The sequence below is a fragment of the Caretta caretta genome, chromosome 16, assembly GCF_965140235.1.
Source record: "Caretta caretta isolate rCarCar2 chromosome 16, rCarCar1.hap1, whole genome shotgun sequence".
In the NCBI taxonomy this organism is placed as follows: Eukaryota; Metazoa; Chordata; order Testudines; family Cheloniidae; genus Caretta; species Caretta caretta.
The window spans coordinates 16,431,528-16,457,079 of record NC_134221.1 but is presented as its reverse complement, the minus strand read 5'-3'; the positions used below and the strand labels follow the sequence as shown (position 1 = coordinate 16,457,079).

At 41.6% G+C, this 25,552-nt stretch overlaps 1 protein-coding gene across 3 annotated transcripts in view; it reads left to right on the top strand.

The window, feature by feature from the left end:
- The window catches only part of AK8 (adenylate kinase 8), a 108,818-nt gene extending 83,761 nt beyond the window's left edge, over positions 1 to 25,057 (top strand). For 2 of the 3 annotated variants that reach the window (XM_048823067.2, XM_048823065.2), the window contains 2 exons: positions 21,525 to 21,605; positions 24,370 to 25,057. In XM_048823067.2, coding sequence (XP_048679024.1) covers positions 21,525 to 21,605; positions 24,370 to 24,604 — 316 coding nt within the window. In that variant the 3' untranslated portion in view covers positions 24,605 to 25,057. Of the gene's footprint in view, positions 1 to 21,524; positions 21,606 to 21,698; positions 21,816 to 24,369 lie in introns of all 3 variants that reach the window. The other variant, XM_048823066.2, reaches the window with a different exon arrangement.
- The last annotated feature ends 495 nt before the right edge of the window (positions 25,058 to 25,552 follow it).

Genomic DNA, 25,552 nt, shown 5'->3' with positions numbered 1-25,552 from the left:
TCCTATAAGGCATTCTGTAGCTCACTACAATGGCTTACTGTATAATGTAGACAAACATAGCATCAAGCCAAGATTTGATAGATCAGGAATTATGTATTTAATTCAGAGTTGTGTACAGAGTGCTCATAAAATCTTGATCATGATAGAGGGGCCAATAAACATTTGGGAACATAAATATTTCTGTAGGAAATGGCTTTGTGAAACATTTAGTTGTTGAGCAATAAGAAGAACAGAGAAAATCAGATGAGTAGAAATCTCTAGGTACTAATCTGATGGGTTATATATGTTGCAATGATAATAATATTGAGAGAGAAATATTATGGGACTAGAGGCATCAAATACATAGAGCCCTGCACTTTTTATTAATGTCTTCATCTCCCTGTACTTCACCCCACATACAAGAATAGCACTCATTGCTGCCCCAAAATTTGGCTTTAAAGGCAGTATGGTAAAGGATAAGGTGGGAGTGCTGACTAATCACTGCTGTTTACATGACCTGGGGCAGAAAATCTGGAGTGAGGACAAAAGCCCCATGAAAACTCTGAGCTGCCTCTGGTATTTGCATGAAGACAGGCACATCCCTGATATCTTATACAGGGGAAGGAAGAAGTCATGATCCAGAAATGCTGTCCTCAGTGACTGGTGAATTAAAGAACCCTCTCCTCCTCCTGACTGACATAGTTAAACTGACCTAATTTTCTAGTGTAGACCAGGACTTATTCCCATAAGGGAAGGGGAATAAGCTCCATTGGTATAAGGCTTCTTTATGTTGGTATAAGTGCACCCACACAATGGCTTGTACCAGTATAATTATTTAAGTAAGCAAATCACACCCCTAACTGAAATAGTTATATTGGTACAAATACTGTGTATCATTCAGATATAATAAATAATCCAAAATAGAAACAATGGAGGCAAAATATGAATGTAGATTTATATCTGCTGCTCATAAGGAAATCTTTTTCTTTGAGAAACATTTCAGTGTGTATGGTTTCCTGGAATACAGCCAGATAGCAGAATATACTAGATCAGAAATTGTAAATTCCCCATGATCCAGGCCATGAGGTGAAGGGAAAGAATGAGGATTTGGAATGAGACTTTCGTCCATTAGGTGGTGCGGTGACACTGGTGGATGATATGAAGGTTCCCATGATAGATACAGGAGAGCTGTGTATGAGTATAACCTGATCTTTCTGATTCCTAATGGAAGAGAAAGAATAAAAGGGGAAGCAGACATGATCTTGTCACACGAGGGTAGAGATCTCCTCTATAATTTCATACTGTTCCGTGACTTCCATTGGTGATCAGAAAGAACAGATAAGCCTAGACTAAGGTGATTTTGATCTCTCCAGGTTGGGCCAAGCAATGCTTCCAAGAATGCAACTCCCTCAACCCCATCCACCTCAAACTGGAAAAGGCCTGGGGCCCCAACTCATGTTCATGGGTAACAGTCCCTTTAGCAAGGAGTCTGTCATTCTTTCTGACTTTCCTTGCTCCCAAGAGGAGGATCTAGGCTCCCTCAAGGGCTGGATATGCCTTTGAATTTCATCTCCAGTTACATAAAGGGCAACAAAGGCGGCACACATCAGTGCAGTGAAAGTCTCCAAAAAGGAGTACTATGTGGAAAGAGGGACCAATCCCCCCACGGATTGCGATGTGTTACACACAGCAGTAACACTTCCCTAAGAAAGGGACCTGAAGAAAATAACGAATGAGACTTCACTTGGCAAAATACAAGTTAATGCATGTGGGGGGAAATAATGTGAACTTAAAAGAAGAACAGGAATACTTGTGGCACCTTAGAGACTAACAAATTTATTAGAGCATAAGCTTTCGTGGGCTACAACCCACTTCATCGGATGCATAGAATAGAACATATAGTAAGATATATATATATATATATACAGATAAGTTGGAAGTTACCATACAAACTGTGAGAGGCTAATTAGTTAAGATGAGCTATTATCAGCAGGAGAAAAAAACTTTTGTAGTGATCATCAAGATGGCCCATTTAGGCAGTTGACAAGAAGGTGTGAGGATACTTAAGGAAATAGATTCAATATGTGTAATGACCCAGCCACTCCCAGTCTCTATTCAAACCCACGGTAATGGTATCTAGTTTGCATATTAAATCAAGCTCAGCAGTTTCTCGTTGGAGTCTGTTTCTGAAGCTTTTCTGTTGCAAAATTGCCACCCTTAAATCTTTTACTGAGTGGCCAGAGAGGTTGAAGTGTTCTCCTACCGGTTTTTGAATGTTATGATTCCTGATGTCAGATTTGTGTCCATTTATTCTTTTGCATAGAGACTGTCCGGTTTGGCCAATGTACATGGCAGAGGGGCATTGCTGGCACATGATGGCATATATCACATTGGTAGATGTGCAGGTGAACGAGCCCCTGATGGTGTGGCTAATGTGATTAGGTCCTATGATGGTGTCACTTCAATAAATATGTGGACTTGGTGAGGCAAACTCTGACCGATGTCAGGCATTTGAACTAGTCTGCCAGGGGACCAGCTGGCATTACAGGGCTTCAGTTAAAGAAGGGTACTGACTGGAGACAGTGATTCTGAGTACACTGTGGAAGGCAGTCTACAAACATCAGGCAGTATTTGTTACAGGGGAAGGTCTGCATGGTAAAATAATAAACACATGAGAATTTCAGGGGAAATGATGTTTTGTCTTTCTCTCGTTCCCCTTTCTCTCAGCTTTTCTATAATGTCCATTATGCTTGTGTATAGGTGCCGATCCAGCTAGGCAACACGGGGAAAGATATTTTTAAAGAATCACTCTTAAATATTTTAAATGACCAAATCGTAGAACAAAACGTTATGGCGACACAACTAGCAGTCCTGTCAGTATGTAGGCTGAAAAATAAGAAAAGAGCCAATAAAAAACCCTCAAGTTGGGAATAGCTAATTGGGATAGAAGTAATGTTTTGGCTTCAAGGATTTTTCAGGGCTGTAGAGAAAAATAGAATAAGATTAGAAAATATTTGTCCATCTTGTATGACAGATGTGGGGGAAAATGCTGTCGCTCTTTACATTTCTTTTTTTTCTCCTAAAACAGCAGCAGGAATGAGCTGGCAGGCACAGAGAAATGCAGTTAGCAAGAGTAATCGGAGTTGAAAGTTTGACCTTTGGTGATGGAAATTTGATATGAAAAAAGGGCTTTTGATAATTTCCCCATCCAATCAGATAAGGGAGAGATCTTGATCCTGTTTCCTTATTTGCATGCTGACTGATCTCATTTGAAAACCCAATCATTCAGAAATATAAAGAAGTCAACAAAAGTGTTACAAGTAAGGAGCTGTTTTATCTAAAAGGTCTGCAGGATGTCATCTTCTGTTTTTCACTCCAGCGGGCTGATCTCTTCTTCTTGGTTCCATGTTTTTATTGGCAGGATGAGTCGAATATATTGAAATGCAAATAGTCTTTTCCATACTGACCCAAAATATAGGATTTTTTTTATGATTGATTGTATCGAGGGCACTTCAAAAACAACAAAGAAAATAATTTCTGCAGTGCTTCTGATTTCATGGCACTGTCATATTCTGATGTCTCCTGTCAGCAGTCATTGGTAGAGAGCAATTTCTGTGCGTGTCCCATCTCCATCTTTCACTGCTTATGTTGGAATCTCCAGGGCTACATCTTGATGCAGTTTATCATTTCTGTGAATGGTGTGTCAGGTCATTTAGCTTATGTCTAAAGGGTCTTGGAAGTTTCCTTCCTTGGATGTCATAAGGCATTGAAAGAGTAAAATTTGTATTTAATGTATCTTGGCAAGTTGCAGATCTGATTACCCCAGTAATGGGTTTAGTTCTAAACCTACCCATACAGCTCCTAGGCTTTAAATTGTATACTTAACTAACCAGCTGATCACCTAGCAATTCAGATTTCAAATTTTAGGCACTACTCACTTAAGGGAGTTTAGCCCCACCTTTATTCTCCCAAATAAACAGTTTAACCATGCATTTTTTCCTAAACAGGCGATTGAATTTCCATTCTACTCAACTAGGCAGTGGGGTTAATGGGAAACTTTCCTGTTGTGTAACTGGTGTCATTATTCCCTACTCCAGAGCCCACCTGCTTAGTTAATGACTTAAACCTAGGGCTAAATTTGCATCGCTTGACTGACCCAGAAATTGAGGATAAAGTAACCACTTTGAAGTTGGCCTGTATTTAAATAGCTCTGACTAAAATGAATGGTCTAAAGTTTTCTTTGACATATAGCCTTGCTAACTTCAATGAGGCTATGTGGCGTGCAAGCCAGGACAGAATTTTGCCCTATATACTTAAAAGAAAAGTCAGCTGTTACATTAAAGTCTGCCCCGCCGTTATTTAAATCAAAGCAGCAAATGAAATCACAAGAAGGGACACCAAACATACCTATTACAAAACAGGAGAGCTCTCTCCTTTGTCTAGTCAATGGGTTTGATTTGAGACCTCCAGATTCTATAGCAGGTTTGCCCACAAATCCATCTGACTAAATAGTGAGCGTGCAGCCCTACCTCTCCAAACACTGATTCTGAGTGCTGCCTGCACACATCAGAACATGAATCTGGTTCACTTTATTCATGAAGGGCTCCCCAGTCCGCTTTTCTGAGTTGCTTTAAAAAAGTATGATTTATCCGGTTGTTTTTCTGCCAGGATCTTGTTCCACCCTTTCTTACTCTTGCAGGGCCTTTTTTGAAATGCCCCTGTACATGAGCTCTCCTTTGCCCTGCTGTGTTGGAATAGAGTCCTTTTGATTAAATAATCCATCCTGAAATATAGATCTTGCATTTTCAATTGCAAATGTAAATTCCAGAATTCACTGGTTTTGGCTGCTCCCCATTTCTCTAGCCCCTCAGCTGTTTGACACTTTCATTTGTCTCTCCATAATAGTATCTCCCTGAGGCTGGGTAATCATTAGTGAAAATTCTTTGTAGTTTCATGGGCAAGGGGAATGACACATTAACCCAGGAGTCTTCTATCACCCCACCTTTACTCTTGCATTGGCATATTTTGGTCAATATTTTGGCTTTCCAGAGGAACATGTTTAGATCCCTCTACCAAACTCCACTGGGTGGCCTATGTCTTGTGCCAAAGACTTAAATCCCATTTACACTGCAAAATAACCATGTTTAAACATGGTTGTGGCCAAATTGTTACAAATTTTACTTCTTTTAAGAATTAGGCTAGATATCTACCAGGGTTATAATATAACTTTTTCTGTCTGCACAAGCAAGGAAAAAGCATATTATAGCATGTCTTGGACAAAACCATGTTTAGAGGGTATTTTTGTAATATAGATGGAGCATAAGGTAGAACCTCCATCCCTATGTAGCCAGTAAAGGTAACTCATACAGTTGGAGGAGTTTTCCTGAGGAATTGCCCAGCATTGCATTTCCCATCTCCAGCCAGCTTGGGGAGTGATGCATCAAGTTAATGTCAAAGTCAAATTCCACAAGACATGGTATTACATACAACTGTTAGACCACCAAGCAAGCCTGAGTTCATTATATCGAACACTGCGTACTGTGGGTCCTAGATTGATGTGACCAGATTGTAATCCCAGCAAGAACCATTGTATTCTGGTGCTTCGAGCATTGGTCAGGAAACCAGGAACTCCTGTGTTCTAATCAGGCTGTGCCTCTGACTCACTGGCTAGACATGAGAAAGTCACTTAAACTCTCTTGACCATTGGTTTTCAAACTAGGGAGCTCAACAAAGTTATGAAGGGCCGCAAAGTAGGGCACAGAGCTGTGGTGGGCCAGGGCAGGGCAGAAGCGGGGAGAGCACACAGAGAGTACCTGGGGTGGGCGGGGAACACAGCCCCACTCAGCGCTGTCCCAGCACAGCAGCAGCCTGGTCCCCTCCTGCTCTACCTCTTACAGACTGCTGAGAACTCCTTGCATGCTCTCCCTGTTGCTGCCCTGCCCTGGGCGCCTGGTCAGCTGCAGCCCCATGTATTTTAAACTCCCTGGAGCCTGCAGGAGTGAGAGGCTCTGGGCAAGGTGTAGGAGGGAGAGGATCCTTGGTCTGCTCTGAGCCACACTGCCTTTGGGCTCCAGCTGGGTTCCGTTGCTACCATGGGTGTGAGCTGCCCAGTGCCTTTGATGAGTCACTTTCTGCCTCAGACAGATGGGAGTTGAGAGGCACAGCAAAAAAAAAGTTTGGGAACCTCTGTTCTAGATCTAATACCGAGGTGATGTGTAAGGCAGTGTAATTTATGTTCCCTTACATTCCCTTGCAGAGCTGGCTGGCCTTGCAGGAATCAGGATCCAATCTTTCATGAGAAACTCCCCCCGCTCCATAAGATGTTTCCTCAGTGAATGAATGCAGAGGTCTTTCTCCACTCTCTCATATACTGAATCAGTCTTCTGTTCTGTATTTATTCACAGACAGGGCGATCCCATCTGTTATAGTGTTCCTTTTTACCTCCACGTGGTGTCAATTGTTTGCAGTTGGCTTTGATGGTTTTCCATGGACTATTCTGGGATGAGGCAAGGGTAGGCAGTTGAATAATACATTACATAATCAGATAGCTAGGGAGGGGTGACAACACCCTCACACTTCAACAGGTCTCACTGAGACATATGATTCCCTGCTAACTAACTTATACTCCAAGACCATGAGGGCATCATTTTCAATATAGGTACATTATTCCTTAAATATTACCCGTAAACATATCTCACAATGATTATAGGTATTAATAAGTTACAAGCTTTCAGTAGAGACCTCACAAGTTACCCTTCATGGATAATAGCATGAAAATGCTGTATTCGGTGTAGTGAGTTTGTCAGGTCTGAGACAAGAGTTGCTTGTAGAGAACATCGACTTCTTTACCAACAATGGGGATCTGTGTCATGGGTTGGGGTGGGGGTTGAGAGAGACCCACACTCATCTGGACATAGCAGAATGTTAGAGGAGGAGTCAGTAAGGGCTCTCTCTAGTGGGTTTGTGGGAGGAGATGATCCAGACCATAGTAGCTCAAAGCGGGGTTGTAAAAATCATGTAGTTAATGTTTGTACAGCACTTTGAAAATATAAGGCATTGAGAGTATGTCTATGCTACAAACCTAAGTCAACCTATATTAGGTCGACTTATAGCCACTGCAGTAATTAATGCGGTGGTGCATGTCCACACTACCCTCCTTGGGTCAGTGGTGCACATCCTCACCAGGAGCACTTCCACCGACCTAAGAGGGGCAGTGTGTGGACCTGACAGGCTCCTGGCAGGTTCCTGCCCCCACAAACTCCCAGTTCCTCACAGGGAGTGGAGGAAGCCGCCTGGGGCTTCTCCCCTACCTGTTCCCTGTCAGGGGCTTCTCGCCCCCGGGGAGCAGGGTCCAGCTGTCCCAGCTTCTTCCTCCCAGCTCCCACTCCCGCCATGAAATTGACAAGACAGCTGATGTACGGGATACAGTGTCTGCATAGACACTACCTTGTCCAAACTACACCAACATAAGCCTTATGCCTCTTGTGGAGGTGGAGTTATTATGCTGGTGTAGTAGGGTACTTACATTAGTGGGAGGAAGGCTGCGGTGTAGACACTGACATAATTAGGTCAACATAAACTACCTTATGACAATCTTCCTGATTAGGGAACAGTTCACGATAGCAATCCTTGTTATCCACTTAAAATTTTGCTTATGTATTTACCTGGCTTTTTATTTAGTGGCATCAGTTAGTACCAATGATTTCCAGGCCTAGACATCAATATAAAGTATGTGAGATCCCAGGCTGAATGGGCAAAGGGTGACATTGGGCTCATGGTTTTGAGTCTGGTGTGTTCATTTGTGTGAGAGAGTTCCTTGACTTGCCACTTTCTTGTCTGTGATTTTATGTCCATTCACCAGAAGGATTTAAGGTGGTAACCGCTAATATCTTCAGGAATATAGGGTGTATGTGTGTTTGTTGTTTTGGTTTTGTACTTTTCATTTTATCAGAGAAATGTGCCTGGTTTTGAGAGAGGGCTGCAGTAGCCTGACTGATAGGCAGTAAGTGTTTTAGTGGATCTGTTTAATCAAATCCAGTGGCCTGTCAGCTAGGGGTGTGTACTTTGTAAAAGCAGAATTGGTAAATTCCCCCTCCTTGCAGAGTAGTAAACTGAAGTTGTTGGTATGAATAGCTAGCACGACTCAGCAGCTCTCTAAATTAGACATAGAACATTCTCCCAGAAGGGAAATCAGCCTCCTTCATCTCCCATGTATTTCAGAATACAGAACCATGTAAGTTAAAACATGATGTATATTATCTGTGATAATCATAGCAATTCAACTCTTTCCTTCTGGACCTTTTTTATTTATTTATTTTTTTAATCAAACCCTCCCTCAACCCCCAATAAATAAAAAAGACTCAAGTGTTTAGTTTCCTAATATTTTGTCTGCAGTGAAGTCAGCATAGAAAATTAGTGTCCAAAAAGTTGTAAAACAAAAGACTATCCTATGTTTCGCCTTTTAATCATGTAATGGCTGAGTGACATTTAACTCTAAGGCTTTAAATTACTCCTCTGTCAGCCAGCCTTCTCCTTCTGCCCCTTCTCATCCCTCCCATCCCCAATCAGCCTGCTTTTGCGGAGTAGTGCTTTAACTACACTGAAGTTTGGCTGGGCTTCTACATATTACAGCAGCGACACGAAAGCAAACAATTCAAGTATTTGAGAACAATGAAATATGCATGGCTATCTGTGACAGCCCTATAAAGCAGGGCAATTAGCCGCGTAATCCCAGAAAGCCAAGGCGACCGGCAGCCCATGGTTCCCTATTAGTTAAATGCTTTTTGTACGTCCTCATCCCATCAAATCAACTAACACTTCCTTTAATTGGTTCATGAATTATACAGCTCTGCTGCATTATAATTTAATCACCAGTAAACATTCCTGGGGCCCACTGTAAAGTGTATAGCGCTCATTAATTCGTTAATTTCAGCAGATGGAAGAGGAGATTGGATGAACGGTGGCAGTACAGAGCGCCTTGGGCAATGGAAGAAGGAAAAAAAGGTGGGGGGCCGTTTATGTTTTTTAAGGGCTGTCAGAAACTCAATCTGTGAGCTGTCAGCAGCTTGGACCCATTTCTTCCCCCTCCTTCCCATCCCTTCACCCCACCTACAGCTGAAAGTGACTGACGGATTCATATGGAGGCTTGTCAACCCGTCTTTAAACATCAAGCCAGTGGGTAAACCGAGCCCAATGTAAATTAATTCTTGTCTTACGGGCCCCCCTTTCTCTGTCCCCATGAATATTTCATGGCAGGAAGCATAAATATTAATTCTAATAGCTCTGCACAGTGGTTATTATTTCTGTTTTATGACAAATATTCATAAAATATTCAGGACCCTTTTTTAGAACATTTACACACTTGGTTGTGAAATTTTCCAGCTTCCTGGGGACACAGTAAACATATTGGGGTTCTCTTGATAGACCTTTTTCCCTCTTAATTAATACTACTTGATATTAATATTTAATCAGATTTAGTTTTTCTTTTCCCCAGAAGTGAACCCTATTAGATTTGAGGGTTTATCTGACAGTATTTAAACAGATAATTTTTATTCCCTACGATGAAATTAGTTTCCTTTGACACACATATATAAAATGACACATTATAATCCACTCTTTTATTTTTCCCAGTACACTTTTTGGTGTCGATTCTTTTGTATTTATTTATTTAATAACCAAATACCCTACCAATAACAAAAGCTAATGTTTAATGCTTTCTCCCCCCCCCCCCCCCAAAAAAAATCATTCAATGCAATATTGCATAGCAGCAACAAGGATAAAACATTATTTTTGGTAAATTTGATTGTTTAAAAGGGGGAGGGAAATATAGCTTTTCTTTGTTAAGCACAGGTTGTGCCAGTGAAAAAGGTGCAGACAAGTAACCAGGACATCAATTGTGATATGAGTTTGTTGGTCCTTAACCCTGGAATTCTTGCACTGCTCAAAATTTGCTCTGGAGAATCTAATTATTGGAGGGGAGCACGGTCAGCTTCTAAGGAAACATTAAAATTGCATTTTTGGGAATGGATTCAGATTCCTGACCTCAGGCCTTGAGGAAGCAGAGGCTTTAGAATATCTGAGAGGGAATTCGATTAACCTTACAGGTAGGGGAAACTGTGCCAGCTACACATTACTCTGAAGCAGCCCTGCTGCCATCTTTCTCTGTGATTCATAAAGCACCACGGGAATGAGCTCCAGAGGGAATGCAAAGATGCTAGAATAATAGCTGAGAGTAAGAAGAAGGGAAAGAATAAAAATGAGGGGAAAATGTAAAGCAGTTTTGGATGGAGATACTAATGCATCCAAACCCCCTGCCTATTAAGGGTAGAAAGGGTTAAAACTGACTTCTCAAAAGAAGCTTTAAAAATGTATTGAAGACCCCAGAATGGAAACATTTGCTCTGTATTTGTGAGTGCTTTTCAATGTGCCTATGGAACATTTACACAACAGATAATTCTTCAGACCACTTTTGAATTGAGTAGCTTTCCCTGACACAATAAATGGGACCAAAACCTCAGCTGGTATAAACTGATACACCAATTTATACTAGCTGAAGATCCAACTCACTGGTTTTGTAATATAAATCAGCACTGATGGTAATTACATAGGAAAGTTATATTTGTTCTCTATGAAAAGATGGTCTTGGTACCCACTATCAGTGATGCTGAGATAACAGAGTGGTGTGCTGTGATGTGGGTGGGCCCATGACATTTTGACTCCTTGGGCTGCTGGAGAATGAGCACAGCTCGGAAGTGATGCTCTTGATCTAGGGGAGGGAGAGCCATCTGACTCCGTCATGGCTCTGCCCTACTGATTCATATATAGAGCAGCATGACTGCAGCCACAGAGGAAGTTGTTCATCTTGTTCTCCTGGCCAGAGGCCAGGTACTGGGAATAGTGACCCACTTAGCTTCCTTTTGTAGCTATTTGACAGAAACATAGCTGTTGAAAAAGAAGAATCTAGTGTCTGGAAATAGCTTGATATCAAATGAATTATTATAGGATCTCGATGATAGCTTCACTTTCGTTGATTAACCTGTGTCTTAGATGTTATACAATGTATTCTTCCCTTATGGTTAAAGCCTAGAGGCTAAGATTGCTTCCCATAATAATACCCCACATCTTTCATCGAAGGATCTTGAAGGCATTAATTAATTAAACCTCCCAGCAGCCCTCTTACATAAGTAAGGGATAAATACTTCACCCATCACTGAGCAGGATGCAGCAGCGACACTTAGGACAGGAAATAAAAAATACAGTGTCCGGTCAGTGGTTCAAGCATATTAAAAGATTGGTGGGATGTGTACCAGTAGTGGAAATATGTACAGCTCAACTAAGGGGGACATAAGCAAGACAGACAAAATGGGGGGAGGGGAACATATCCCTCTTGTTCCTCCTAGTGGGTGCACCTAAGTATCCAATTGAACTTTCAGAGGAAATTTAGGGATGCAGAATGTACAAAAACTGAAATATGGCCCGCCTATTTGAGCTAGCACCCTGATTCTTGGGGGGAAAAAGCATCATCTGACCTTTAGTGACCACAAGTGGTCAGGACCTCATTTTTATATCTCAACCAGAAGATGGCATCTCATCCCAGACTAGTTTCAGAGTAGCAGCCGTGTTAGTCTGTATTCGCAAAAAGAAAAGGAGTACTTGTGGCACCTTAGAGACTAACCAATTTATTTGAGCATAAGCTTTCGTGAGCTACAGCTCACTTCATCGGATGCATTCAGTGGAAAATACAGTGGGGAGATTTATATACATAGAGAACATGAAACAATGGGTGTTACCATACACACTGTAACCAGAGTGATCACTTAAGGTGAGCTATTACCAGCAGGAGAGCGGGGGGAGGGGGGGGAGAAAACCAGTTGGAGTACACTTCAGTCTCTTTGGTCACTCGATTACAGACCTAAAAGTTGCAATTCTTCAACAAAAAAACCTTCAAAAACAGACTCCAACGAGAGACTGCTGAATTGGAATTAATTTGCAAACTGGATACAATTAACTTAGGCTTGAATAGAGACTGGGAGTGGATGGGTCATTACACAAAGTAAAACTATTTCCCCTTGTTTATTCCCCCGCACCCACCCCCCACTGTTCCTCAGCCGTTCTTATCAACTGCTGGAAATGGCCCACCTTGATTATCACTACAAACGGTTCCCCCCTTTCCCCCCCCCCGCTCTCCTGCTGGTAATAGCTCACCTTAAGTGATCACTCTCCTCACAGTGTGTATGGTAACACCCATTGTTTCATGTTCTCTATGTATATAAATCTCCCCACTGTATTTTCCACTGAATGCATCCGATGAAGTGAGCTGTAGCTCACGAAAGCTTATGATTAAATAAATTTGTTAGTCTCTAAGGTGCCACAAGTATTCCTTTTCTCATCCCAGACTACTTACTTAGCCAGACCCTACTAAGCTACTTAGGCCTGACGTGACCCAACATGGGGTGGTATGGCTGTAGGCACTTCCCACAGTTATTTGACAGTATATATTTCAAAGATCTCCTTTGAAACTTTCTTCAGCTAGAAAATTAAGGCACGGGGCATTCAATTTAGCCAAACCCAGCAGAAATAGCGCAGGGAGATAGAAAGTACATCAACCAGTGTCAACTGAGCCTATATTGCACCAGGGCTTTCTCACCACTTTGGCTGGCCTATGGTGTTTCCATGCCTGCCTTTCAGAAATGTGTGTGAGCGCCATCTCTGAGTTCTGCTGGTGGGGACTGCTGAATCAGCACTCTCTCCAAGAGCCCAGCCTCACCTGCTTCTTAGCCAGCACTGCCTTTTATCTCAGTTAATGGAACTGTGGCTATTACATTTCTGGAGCCAAGTCCTGCAGCAGAGTTCCTATCCCCAGGGAATTCTGCCACAGGTAAAGCCAGTGTAAGCTGCTAGTGAATTTAGTTCTTTGTATGTCTATCTGCATGTCCCATCAGATGTATGGTACTTTGCTAATGTCTTCGTTTTCTAACTTCCCAACACTGATTTTGACAAGCTCTATTTGTCTGTCTGCCTTGGAAAAGTTGGTTAGTTTGTTTGTTTGTTTTTCTCTGTCCTGAAAGCGCATTTCAGACTCAACTCGGGGTGTTTAAATATCTGATAGTAAAGTTTGCTATAACTTTAAGATCACACAGGAATTTGATCCTTGCATCCTCCTCCTTAAAACAGACTGATGTGGTGCATTGTAAATTGCAAGGAGCGCTTGCTAATTTAGTAGTTAATGACAGTCATAGACAGTGTTTTTCTTGCCCCTGGAGAGGTTTTAGACACAGCTGGGGTAGATTTGCCACTATCAATTATGCACAGTTTTAAACAAGAAATGGCCGGCAGGGGCCTCTTTTTTGTGTGGAGTGCAGAGCGTGCAGAATGGGAATATTGCAGCTGCTACCTGTGTGCAAGAGGGAAGATGTATAGGATTTTTTAAAAAACAAGAACAAGATGAATAGCCCGCTATTTTTAAAGTTGCTGTTTCAACTTAAAAGTTAAAATGCTGCATTAAAAGTGGCAAAGAATTTTTTTAAATCTAGGCTTTCCAACTTCATTGCAGGAGAACTTGGTCCATCACCAAGGCTGTCACAAGAACACCAATGGTCTTGTGTCATTGGTCCTAGTCTGTCTGTAAATGGTACCCAGAAAGGTAGCATTCTGCATGGATCTTTCTATCTGAGATCTTTCTTTTTATTTCTTAATAATGAAAAGTTATTTATTTATTTAGATCTGTTTTTAATGTGCTGATCAACACACTCCCAGACAGTAATTAAACAAAATGGGACAGATTTGGTCTCAATTACACTGGGGTAAATCTGAAGTAAAGTCAGTGTAAATACTCTGCATTTACATCACTGTAACAGAGATCAGAATCAGACCCATGGTATATATAAAATGGCACAATACCAATAGTGGATTTTCCCAGCCATCAGCCCCAGAACCCCACTCAACTGCTTTGTCCCAGGAAAGCCTGGTAGAACAACTAGACTTAAATCCCAGAGCCAAAGACTGTTGACTGAGAACACATTGCCAGCAGCTCCCTCTTATTTTAAAGTAGGGAACTATTAGTCTCAGTGCCTCAGCTGACTGCAATGCACCATGGTATCACTCAAGAAGAGAGATGGTCTCTAGATAGGCAGGCCCAAGCTATTTAGTGTTCTGTAGGTTGAAACCAGCACTTTAAACTTCCCCCAACCATTAATGGTTGGTTAGGAAGACAGGTGCAATGTGTTCTCTGTGGGAAACACCGCTTAGCAAGCAGGCAGCTTGTTGCCCTTTCCAAGTAGCCTTACGAGGTAGCTTCGTGTAAACGCATCACAATAATTCAGTCCTGACTATATCCATGAAGAGGGAAAGGTTGACACTTTCTTTTCAAGTCCAAGTGAAAAAAACTTTCTTGGTAGCTGCTACTGCCTGATCATCCACCCCAGAGAGGGATCCATCAGCAGTTGGAGAGCCAACAAGATCATCAGGTTGCAAAGCTTCATAGCAAATTGTGGGAAAATCTCCTATTGGGGGTGCTAGTAACAACCCTGTCAGTACTTATGGTTGCCTGTAAGAGTTAGCCAATATCTATGTGGTATGCTGCATATGGCACGCCACATTAATATGTATTACATGCACAACATGAATATTGTACATACTCTATTCTATCTGACTGTTGGGTAGTTATGTTAAATCATATAACTATGAATTTTATTATGCTTTCCCCATATTATGCTGTTCACACATGTATCCTATATCGTGTATCCTATAACACTTTGTACGGTTGAACTCTTTCGTTGGCATAGACAAACACAAAACCCATCAGAAACCAAATGTATGAATAGTATGTCCTTGTACATTTCGGAGGTATCTCCATGGCCCAATGACACCTGGAATGTGATATTCAAAACAAAGATAAGGGGGGAGCGATAGCTCAGTGGTTTGAGCATTGGCCTGCTAAACCCAGGGTTGTGAGTTCAATCCTTGTGGGGGCCATTTAGGGATCTGGGGCAAAAATTGGGGATTGGTCCTGCTTTGAGCAGGGGGTTGGACTAGATGACCTCCTGAGGTCCCTTCCAACCCTGATATTCCATGAAAGTGCAGGACCGTATAGAAAAACAAGATTAGAAACTGGTGGGTTGAGGCTGGGTGATGTATAGAGTGCTTTTAGCATGTAAACTATCGTATAAATACATGTAGTCTTGAATGCATATTTTTGAAGCAGAACTATCATCTAAGGTGAATGCTGCGAGGCTGCTTCCCAAGAGGGCTTGTACGTAATACTCCTTTTCATGTTCTCCTGCTTTGTCTTTGACTAATAAACAGTTTAAGCTTGGCTATTTGGTCTCTTGAATATTTTTAATTTTGAATCCTGAGCATAGCCAAGCAACTGGCTATACCTAGTTTACTTAAATTTCACTAGGACATATCTGACTTGAGCCTCAGACAGTTAACCCTCATCTGTGCCCCACTTTCTTCTAGACATGGGACAAGTTCTTCAATCACACCCGCCAAACTGGAAGAGATGGTGATATAAAGCTGAGTGTCGTCATCATCCTGAAGACAATGTATGCTGTGGTGGTTCACTAACCCTCTTACTGATTCCATATGCAGCATATGGTGCAGACAGGCCAACCACATAGAAACCTGCAAAACTCAACTTGGGGGCATCCTCAGGGCAGATGAACAACTACACAATACAAACCTCTGTTTGAGTCGCTCCGCTCCTTCGTATCTTCCTTCGCGAGGGTTCACAGACAAGTCAGCGGCACTTCGTGCTCAGTGGTGTTGATGGGAGCTCTGTGGAGCGTCGGTAGTGCTCCTAGAGCTGCTGCTGCTGTGGCTCTGATGTCAGCTGCACCAGCAGAGAGCGCAGCATGTTGATGCGTCATCCCTCAGCGTTGCTCATAAAGAAAAAACACAGGCTCAGTTTGGTGGAGAAGGCACTCGGCCAGGTTTATTGTCGACAAAGCACGGTACTAGTGCCCTGGCTCAATGGCTGTCGGTACACGAAACACATGTATGCCTGTGACAAGGTAGCGGCTCAGTCAGCATAACCTAATGCTGTTCTGTGGGCCAATACAAAGATGCCCCTCCTTCGACTCTCCTTTTATACAGTGATACAAACAAGTTACGCATTACCTTCCTTATGTTTTTCATTATTATCCTGTACCTTGTACCTGCTAATTTGAAAAAAAGTCCTCAGCCATTAACCTGTCATTCCAGCCTTATCTTACGAGGGGTCAGTGTGTTCCTGTACCCTTTTTTGGGAATTTGTATACGTAGATACTTGAGAACTCTGGGTGTTCTTGTTCCAGCCTCTCAGGTCACGAATGTGTTTACTTGGTTAGCTAATACCTTGTGTGTTACTATTCTGCCAAGGCCAGGACTACTTTGGTTCACCATGCCAGCTATGCCTAGGGCTCCAGCAAGGCCTACAGTAGTTGGCAGTTAAGACAGATTTGACATGGTGACCTCATTTTTGTTAGTCACCAAGAGAAGATCCACCAGCACAACCAGGGAGCCTCTAACAAATGGCTAGCCTAAAACCAAAGTGACTGAGGGCAAGAAGATCTGAGGACTCTAGAGGCTGCTGGAGATGTTCTGGAACAATCTTCTCAATAATCTTCCCAAAAAGGGAAGATTTCAGACAGAACAATAATTGGAGAGAACTTCCATGTCAAGAGATATTTCCTTGAGCAAGCAACTGATCACTTATTTAAAAGAAGCTGGCATCTTGCCTCCTGAAGAGGAGGTATTCACGGTCTATACCAACAATGGTCCCACTGCTTCTCCATTTGCCTTCGCTAGCCAAGAGGAACATAGATCTAACTCACAAGTCACAGCATAGAGCGCCCACAGCAGATCAGTGAGTGACTCCAGTCACAATTCAAGTATAGAACGTTTTGTTTGTTGTGCCACCAGTCATGACTCTACCACTGTAGAAACAGATTGCTTTGGCACAGTGCAGTTTTATCCACAAAACAGCATAAAAATTCCTCGGGATGAGAAAAACTTAACACCATCACTAGATGAAAATAACTTGAATTAACCAGGTTGTTCACCAGCCAAAACAGGTGTGGTGATCACAGCAAGGTGGATGTAAAGAAACCTTCCTTTGCCTACTGCATGACTATGGCACATGTTTCCTGAAATGCTTTGTCACAGTTGATCCAGTTTGGAATGAAAATTCTACCACCAATGCTCTTGGCAGGATCCTTCTTACTCCATGAGTCACCGTGAAGCCATCAAAATACCATGGTGACTTATAAGGCTTCAGACAGCAAAGAGGCTGTATCAATAGCAAGAGCAAAAGATGACTGTAAGAGTCCTATTAGACAATCAATAGTACTCTGTCACCAAAGCAGCATTCTTCCCCAAAACCTCTGCAAAACCAATAGGTTCCCTCAAAGTCCCAGAATGGAGCAACAAAAAAGTCCTTTGCCTTGACAGGCAATGACGGTTACCATCAATCTTATCAGTCTGTGGGACTTAACCTTACTGCTGTGCCCTAACGCTCTAAGAGATTAGATTGGTAATTTCAGATACAGTGAGGAAGAGACAGCGTTCTGATATCTCTCTCACCTTTTTCCTTTTAACTGCTTTATTTATTATTTCATTACTTAGGAAAACTGCTAGATTGACAGCACTGGATCCTTAAGTCTTCGTACCATCAGTGGTATATTTACTTCCCTAATATTGCCTGCCAACATGCCTGAACTCTGACATAAGGGACCACCACTCGAGGAGAGAGCATAGTGTAGTACCCATGACCCAGTCGATCCTTGGCCTGTACACTGAGACTGCCAACAAGACTGCCAGCCTGTGGTGGTGATTTTTGTGATGGGGATATGTTTCCACTGGGAACTGAACTGAGACCCTACAAAGTTACATCATGTAGGACACCAAACAGCAATTGATGCTAATAACTTTTGGTCACTACTGAGCTAGATGAGATTTGAATCAATGACGTAGAGGGGAAAGATTCTATGTGCTGCTCCCCCCAAGCCATCCAATCTTCTATTAGACATCTTATGCCATCACTGTTGGATGTTTTTCAATGATGTACGGTTGCATAGTTAAAATAGCAGCTTGCCAGCTCTGAAATAGAAGCAGTACCAGATGCTAATCCATCACTATAATGTATTATTATTCTTTGATATTACGCTACTTTTCCTTGCCTTCCTGCCTATCAACCACAGTGCAAATTTCCTATGGATAGAAGATACAACACATGGCAACACACAAAGACATGATGATTCCTAAGGAGAGCTTTATGGAGTGTGCATATATAAAAGATATTACATTCTTCAAGGGTAAGGGGCCAAGCAATGGGCCCAATCCAGTGTCCTTTGGGAGTCTTTCCATTGACTTTAATGAATGCTGGATCAAACTCTGTGCTTTTTAAAATCTAAGGAGGACATAATGTTGTATCTGTGAAGTATTCTAGACAGAAGTCTTACCAAAATATCACTCAAACAGTTGGTGGGCTGAGTTAAATTACCTAACCAAAATCATAGCCTCTTGAAGAAACTGACGCAGGGCTGGAGGTTGGTGGTGTTTTCCAGAAACACTTTCCTGAACAGAAAGAGAATGATTATGTGCCCAAGATGTGCATTATACAGTGGATTTATTTTAAAAGTCTCTCCCGTATTCCCCATTAATGGGCTAGGTTGGACAGCCCTTAATCACATGAGTAAGCCCCATTAGGTTGTACAGGAAGACCCTATGTGTATTGGAAATATCTCTCAAACTGTTATAATCTTTCTAGTTAGAAGCATTTTAACTGCAGTCACGAGCTATATATATTTTCTCTTTTACATTTTTCCATTGAATATATTGCTTATGAGTGATGAGCCCTAGAGATTGATATACTCCTTATCCACAGAACATGTACGGTATGTACAGTTTGGGCAGGGCAATGCAGGCTTCTTCACACCACATGTAGGCCTAACCCCTGTTCTGAAAAGGCTGTCAGATTTGATTCTGTGATGTTGTATGGTAAATTCTGTCATGTGTTGTTTTGGGGAAAAAAACACATCTTAGAAAAGATGTCTGTAGTCTCCTACATCTTCCCCCTACACTTTTCTTTAATGGTGACACCAGACTGGATAATAATAAGAATCTTGTATAAAAAAGATGAGTCTCAGACAAGGCTTTCAGAGTTCATTTTGTTTGCAGCTTTTTAAGTACAGTTTTTAGGCTCTTCTGTTTCAAATACTATAATATTTTTTGAGTTAGTAACTATGAATTGCGACAAGCTTTCTTGATATGCCAGGTTATAATCCTTTAACTGTTCTGTTTATTTCAGAATATAATAGGGAGCTGTATCAATTATCAGGGCTGTATAAACATTGTTCCACTCTACTAGAATATTCATCTCGAGATATATCATCAGATGTTACCTATTCTGACAATCACATTTTTGTGCCATTGTTGGGCAAGAGAAACAAAGAAAAACAAAATGTTAGAGTGTAAGGGATAAAAGAATGTTGGAACTATGATTCTTTTCCTGTCTTTAGAATCTCCGAGATCTTGAATGTTTTATTCCAGCCTGTTATTTTGTTACCACAATGTGAACAGAAGTCATTATCTGTAAACATTTGAAGAGAGAAATGATTTTCATAACTTTAAGTCCTACAAAGAATTCTAGTGATCTGTTATATGCATGCCAAGGTAAAGCTCAGCCTTTCATCTGGTCTGATTCCAGCCAGTCAGTGTAAAATGTTTCTTTGGTGAATGTCTAAAACATACAGTATCTTTTGTGAGGCAGACAAAAATCAAAATAGGAAGTCTGCCCTCGAAGGCAGAAATTGTTGTATTGTAAATAAATCTACATTTGAAAGCCCACAATCCTTTTTTTTTTTTTTTTAAGTTTAGTTCCATAAGTTTGGAAGGTTTTTTTTTTTGTTCTTTTAAAAATTCCCATATGAAAAATCTCCCTTTATGTGACATCAGCACAGTCTGTGGAATATCCCACAGCCTAGTGATTTATATCTACTCTTCATAAATGTATTTGTGAGAATTTTCTGCTTAAGAGTTTATGAACTTGAATATAAAATTAATAAAAACATTACGGTGAGGTTAACTGACTTAGGAAGATAATTGTACGACCGGGGCAACTCTATTTGTTTCTTTCAGTTGATACAACAGTGTAGCTCAGGGGGTTGGTGTTTGGAGCACGCCTTCCAGATTGGACCCCAGAGGTGAGAGAGCTGCTCCTCCACCTATTTTGTCTTGGTTCATGGATCATATCAGGGCTTAGGCAGAAGATGGATGTCAGGGTATCAAGAGTGAAGCAGCACTGCACATGCCCAGAGACAGAAACTTAGGTGCCTCGGGAACTTCGACAGAAACTTTGACAGAAATTGTAGGTGTCAGGTGAGTTTAGGTGCCTGTAGAGTTAGGTGACTGTCAAAGAGAGGTTTTGTGGATCACAGTGGTGCCTAAAAGAGGGACTTAGGTGCCAAAGTCTGGGGTTTAGGTGCCTAAGTACCTGTGTGGATCTGGATCTAGGGTCCGATGTTTACAAGTGCTGAGCAACTACATCTCCAGTTATAGTTAATGGGAGCTGCAGGTGTTCACCCTCTGAAAATCAAGCCCTAATTGTCTGTCATGTTGGCAGTCTCAACAGAGGAACCAAGTGTTGAATGCACCATGGCAACCAAACTCCCATAGCAGTGGTCCCTCTGGGTCAGGTTTGAGAGAAAGGACAATTCTATGCTGGCACCAAACAGTGACAATTAGTATGTGATGGATTCCAAATCTGATTCCATACACTGCTACAGAAGGATGTCTGGGGATGGAGTTGCAGGAGTGGGATGTAGGAGGACTTGAATGCTGAGGCACTGGTTGGAAGTAGCCATACTGCAATAAAGACAAAGACATAGAAAAGGGAGAAAAAGACAAACTGGGCTCTACTTAAGATGTCCACTGGCACAAACACTAACAGTCATACAGTGTTGCTGGGGTTTTTTACGGAAGAAATTGTAGAATAAGGGAGCAATCTCCATCCTGCAATTGGAGATGCTGTTACAAGCCAAACTATTTCTCTGTCCTTGAGAGTCCACTGAAAGGCTAGCCATTGGAATGATCTTCCATCTGGCTCTTGCAGAATATTAATATGACTTGAACTGTGAATTGGGTTTAGAGAGTGGATTTGAGAAGGTCCAGAGGTAGCACGGACTACTGGATGGCAAAGGAAATGTGAAACCCCCTGACTGATGTATGCTCAGCCTGTGGAAATCAAGTATGAGTCTGCACTGTATTATTTGTTATACGCTGGTAATATGCTTGGTTCTGTATAGGACACGTATCAAACAGTCCCCAGCCCAAAGAGTTTATAATCTAAAAAATATAAGAAAGACCAAGATGCAACGGCCAAACTGAAGAAAAGAGTTTCTTTACATGCATTATGCTTTTTGACATTGACCTCGGGGTTGTTCAAAATTATTTCCTTTCTCATTGTGTGTGCATTCCTGTAGTGTAAATATTAATTCATACTGTGAAGGCCACAGTTACTATTCTGAGGATGTTAATGTTGTTCCTTACTGTTTGTCTACAATTAGGATATTTTTCCTGAATCTCCCATCTGAATCTGTCATGGAACGTCTGGCTCAGCGGATGATTGATCCAGTCACAGGAGAAAGGTTAGCACTAATGTCCCGTGTTTAACAATTTGTAAGGCTGCCCAGGTGGGTGAGGTAATAACTTTTACTGGACCAATTTCTGTAACTTCGTAGGGCTGTCAGCAAGACAAAAGCTTCTGACAAGCTTCGTAGAAAACTAAAGAAAATCAAGTGGACTGTGCTCTTGCTTAAGGATACCTGAAAAGGAAAAGGTCATTCATCGCCCCTCAGGTACCAGCTCTCCATGAAGGAAGTTCCAGACCTCAGCTCAGTGCAGTTTTAAATCTCTGATATCAAAGTCCATAGCAGCAGTTGATCTAACTTTTACATGTTCCATGAAAACTAAAATGGGTGGCAAAATAACGTTTAGGGATGATAATGCTATAAACCAGACTGCAATAATGGAAGGCTTTCTAACAGAGGCACCTGGAGATCTGGCCGCATTTGATTTCCCCAGTCCCACTGATGGCTTCTTGTGTTGTGAAATATTAATGCATTTGTCCCTCAATAGATCAAGCTTTTATTTGAGCCACTGGATATGAGCTCAAGTTTCATATGTGACAGCTCTTCGTAGTGGCAGTCACTCCAGCTTGGTGGGGTCAGTGATCTTCAGGCTCTACTGATTGATCCATCCTAACTGTTCTAGGAATAAAGTAACAAGGAAAACTCTTCCTAAATTCCTTCCAGAAGTGGTACTTGAATTGCACCTTACATTTGTGCTTTATTTCTGTAAGTAGTACATCAATTTGTGAGCAATATTAAACCCCCATGCTGAGAAACAGCAAAACAATATTTTACTTTCCCGGTAGATTTGGATTGTATGTCTTACTGCCTTCCCAACGCTGAATCAATAACAAATGCTGGGAACCTTCTAAATCCTAGTCCTAAAGGGTTAAAGGCATAAATACTGTATTTATGTCAAAGTGGTACACTATTATTCAGACATTTCACTCTAGGTGCAACATGTAATTTGCTGTAATTATTCTCCCTCCTTTTGTTCTAGTAATAAGTGACACAGTTGTTCAGCAGAAGTTAATGCTATGAAGCAAATCTTTGCATTTCTTATCATTAGGATTAGTCTCTACAGTATCTGCTCTAGTTAACACGCTTTCAGTCTTTAAGTCTTGGTTTTAGTCTTCCCAAATTCATTGTGAATTGATGGAGATATGTTTTAGATGCTACATCTAATCCTGGGCATTATGCTTCTGCAGCAATGGATCCAATGAAGTGAAGGGAGTAGGCTAGCCCTCCATCGTATTCTAACTTGTACTAATGTAGGATGAATACACAATATCCAAGACAGTGTCTTAACTGGACTCTGCTTTTCTTCTTGGTTTTGTATTTATCCAACCATCTTATCTACGTGTAAGTCTTTTGCACATAAGACTTGCTTTCAGGGTGATACAGTGAGAAGGACGAAGTTGTTTCTTCATTTGAGGAAAATAAATAATTCACCTGAAATAGAACTGTGGCATCAGTTCTGAGGACCTGTTTACAAAGCAGTTTTTAGTGATCTTCACAAGGCTGTATCATAACTTTGCAACATGGGTAAAGCACATTTTGGTTCCAGCTACACAGGCAACCCAAACTCTGCTACAGCATTGCTAGGGGGCTCAGGTTATAAAAATGTTCCTCTGACTTACTAAAAATTGTGGTGTAGATGATTGGGCTTTTGCTATTAATTCCAGAAAGTCAAAATCTTGTGCCTTTGGAAGGCATGGTTAGAAATATCCACAATCCAGCTCAGAAATGGGTTAACCGTCTTCCTCTCCCCTTAATATACAAACATACGCTCTTCGAAGACAGATTGATGGTGATCCTAGAAAATCCTAACAGGATTTAATATATTCTACGTGGTACCCTCCATGAGAGACAGGATCAGGGGAAGGGTGGCTTGTGTCTTCTTTAGTTCAGTGGTTATGGGCTTTGGGCCAGCAGCATTCTGTAGAGCTCCTTCCAGCACGTCATAAACTTGAAACCCTTTGAGAACCAAGCAGCGGAGTACTAGGGCATCAGGAGGGGGAGACGGGTCCATGAGAGGGCTTTTCTTTTGGAAGACGCAGTACAGAGCCATTGCTCTGGCCAACTGAAAAACAGCATGACCTTAATTAACATTGTTTGTTACTTTAAGAATCTTTTTAGCTGATCAGTTGTAGATTTGCTGTCAGCCAGCCTTGGGAAGCCCTTGTCCCTTATGTGCACATCCATGGACTTCATGGGCATTGTTCACCTAAATCCATTTGAACTCACCATTGCCAGCTAACTTTCCTCTGTGGCCTTTGGGACAGGTGGGTCTAGAGGGTTTGCACAAGTGAAGGTGGGGGTGGAGCAGAATCCCAAGATTACAATATAGAACTAGAACAAACTGAATCTGGATTAGGCTCTGCAACAAGCCAAGCTTGGTATGCCCTTGAAGTCTTCATAAAAATTCAAATTCCTGCTAACAGAGCCCTCAAATGGAGCATCGGCTGCTGTAGTATAGACTCCTGCTCAGTCACCTATGGGATTGATTGTGCCAAATCAATATTTAGGACTAGATCACTTCAAGAAAAACTCATATCTCCAAGTATCTAGGATCCCTGACAGTCATGATATCAAATAAATCGGAAGTATCAACTTGTCCTAAACTTTCCCAACTTCTTTTTGACAGAGCCTAACTGCCAAGTTAGTTGCACAGCAGGGGACACCTATTTGGATAAGCAAAACCAAACCATGTATTTGGTAACATCTGTCACTTCCCAGATTTTCATTGTGAACTGAAGTGGGGTTTGTGTCTTATCTCTAGATATCACGCCATGTACAAACCAGCTCCATTACCAGAGGTCCAAGCTCGTCTCAAGCAGAACCCTAAAGACACTGAAGAAAATATCAGGATTTGCCTGGAGACCTATTACAGGCATGCTGGCGACTTGGAGGAGTTTTATGACAATGCTTTCTACATCAATGCTGACCAAGACCCTTATGTTGTCTTTGAGTATATAGAAAGCTGTATTGTTAAGCCCCTTCCACACAAGTCCTGACCTATTAAAAACAGCAGTTCCAGCTAGTCCAAAATGCTACCAGGCAATGTCAATTAGTTGGTGACTTAAGACTCAAATTTATGAGGCTAAATTTTTTTGCAAAAGCTAATATTAATGAATAAGGATGATTTCCCAAAACCTTGTAAAATGAAAAGCTTGTTTGGATTTAAACTTTTCCCTGCGGTGTTTATAATCCAAACATTGCAGTACTGGGCTAGTGTCAGGGACCTAGAACTCAAATGGACTGGCACTGTCTGAAGTGAGTGAAGTGCAGAGAGTAAACAAACAACATAAACGGTGAAAAGTTTCAGTGGTTCAAGCTCTTTGTTTTAATAATCCCAGAGGGTGAGACAGGAAGAAAGTTCATTTTTTAGAAATTATGTTTAAACTTCCTCTCCTTTTCCAGGTGCGTGATTCAGGGAAATGTGGAATATTAAACCTATTTGAAGTGTACTTGTCTGGAGTCATACTCACTGCCACTAAACAAAACCTGCAGCCTGACCGCGTGTGTGCTGCGCAGCTGCAGTTCTCTGTACGGCGTACAGTTAGGATGGTGGCGTTCATCATCATGCTAGTCTAGGATTTAAAAAACAGGGCACAAGGGCTTTGAAAATTAGGATCAGTGGTAACAACAGCAGAGTCTGAAGTGTTGACAGGATGCAAGCACTGTTACCCCCATGTCACTTCAGCTTGCTCTGAGTAAGTGCGGATGAGACAGCAGTAAAAACACCCACATGTTGTCTGCACAATGGCATCTACTACTGCAGTATTATAGGTCCTAATAGAGTGACTGGGACAGGCTTCCCAAGGGATGCAGAGCAAGTGAAGCTAAAACAAAAGCATATATTAACACACCCACGAAATGGGTCACAGATTCCTCTGTTTCAGAATTAAATTAAACAGATTATCTCTAGCCATTGAGACATGTACTAGAGCCCTCCTTCCTTG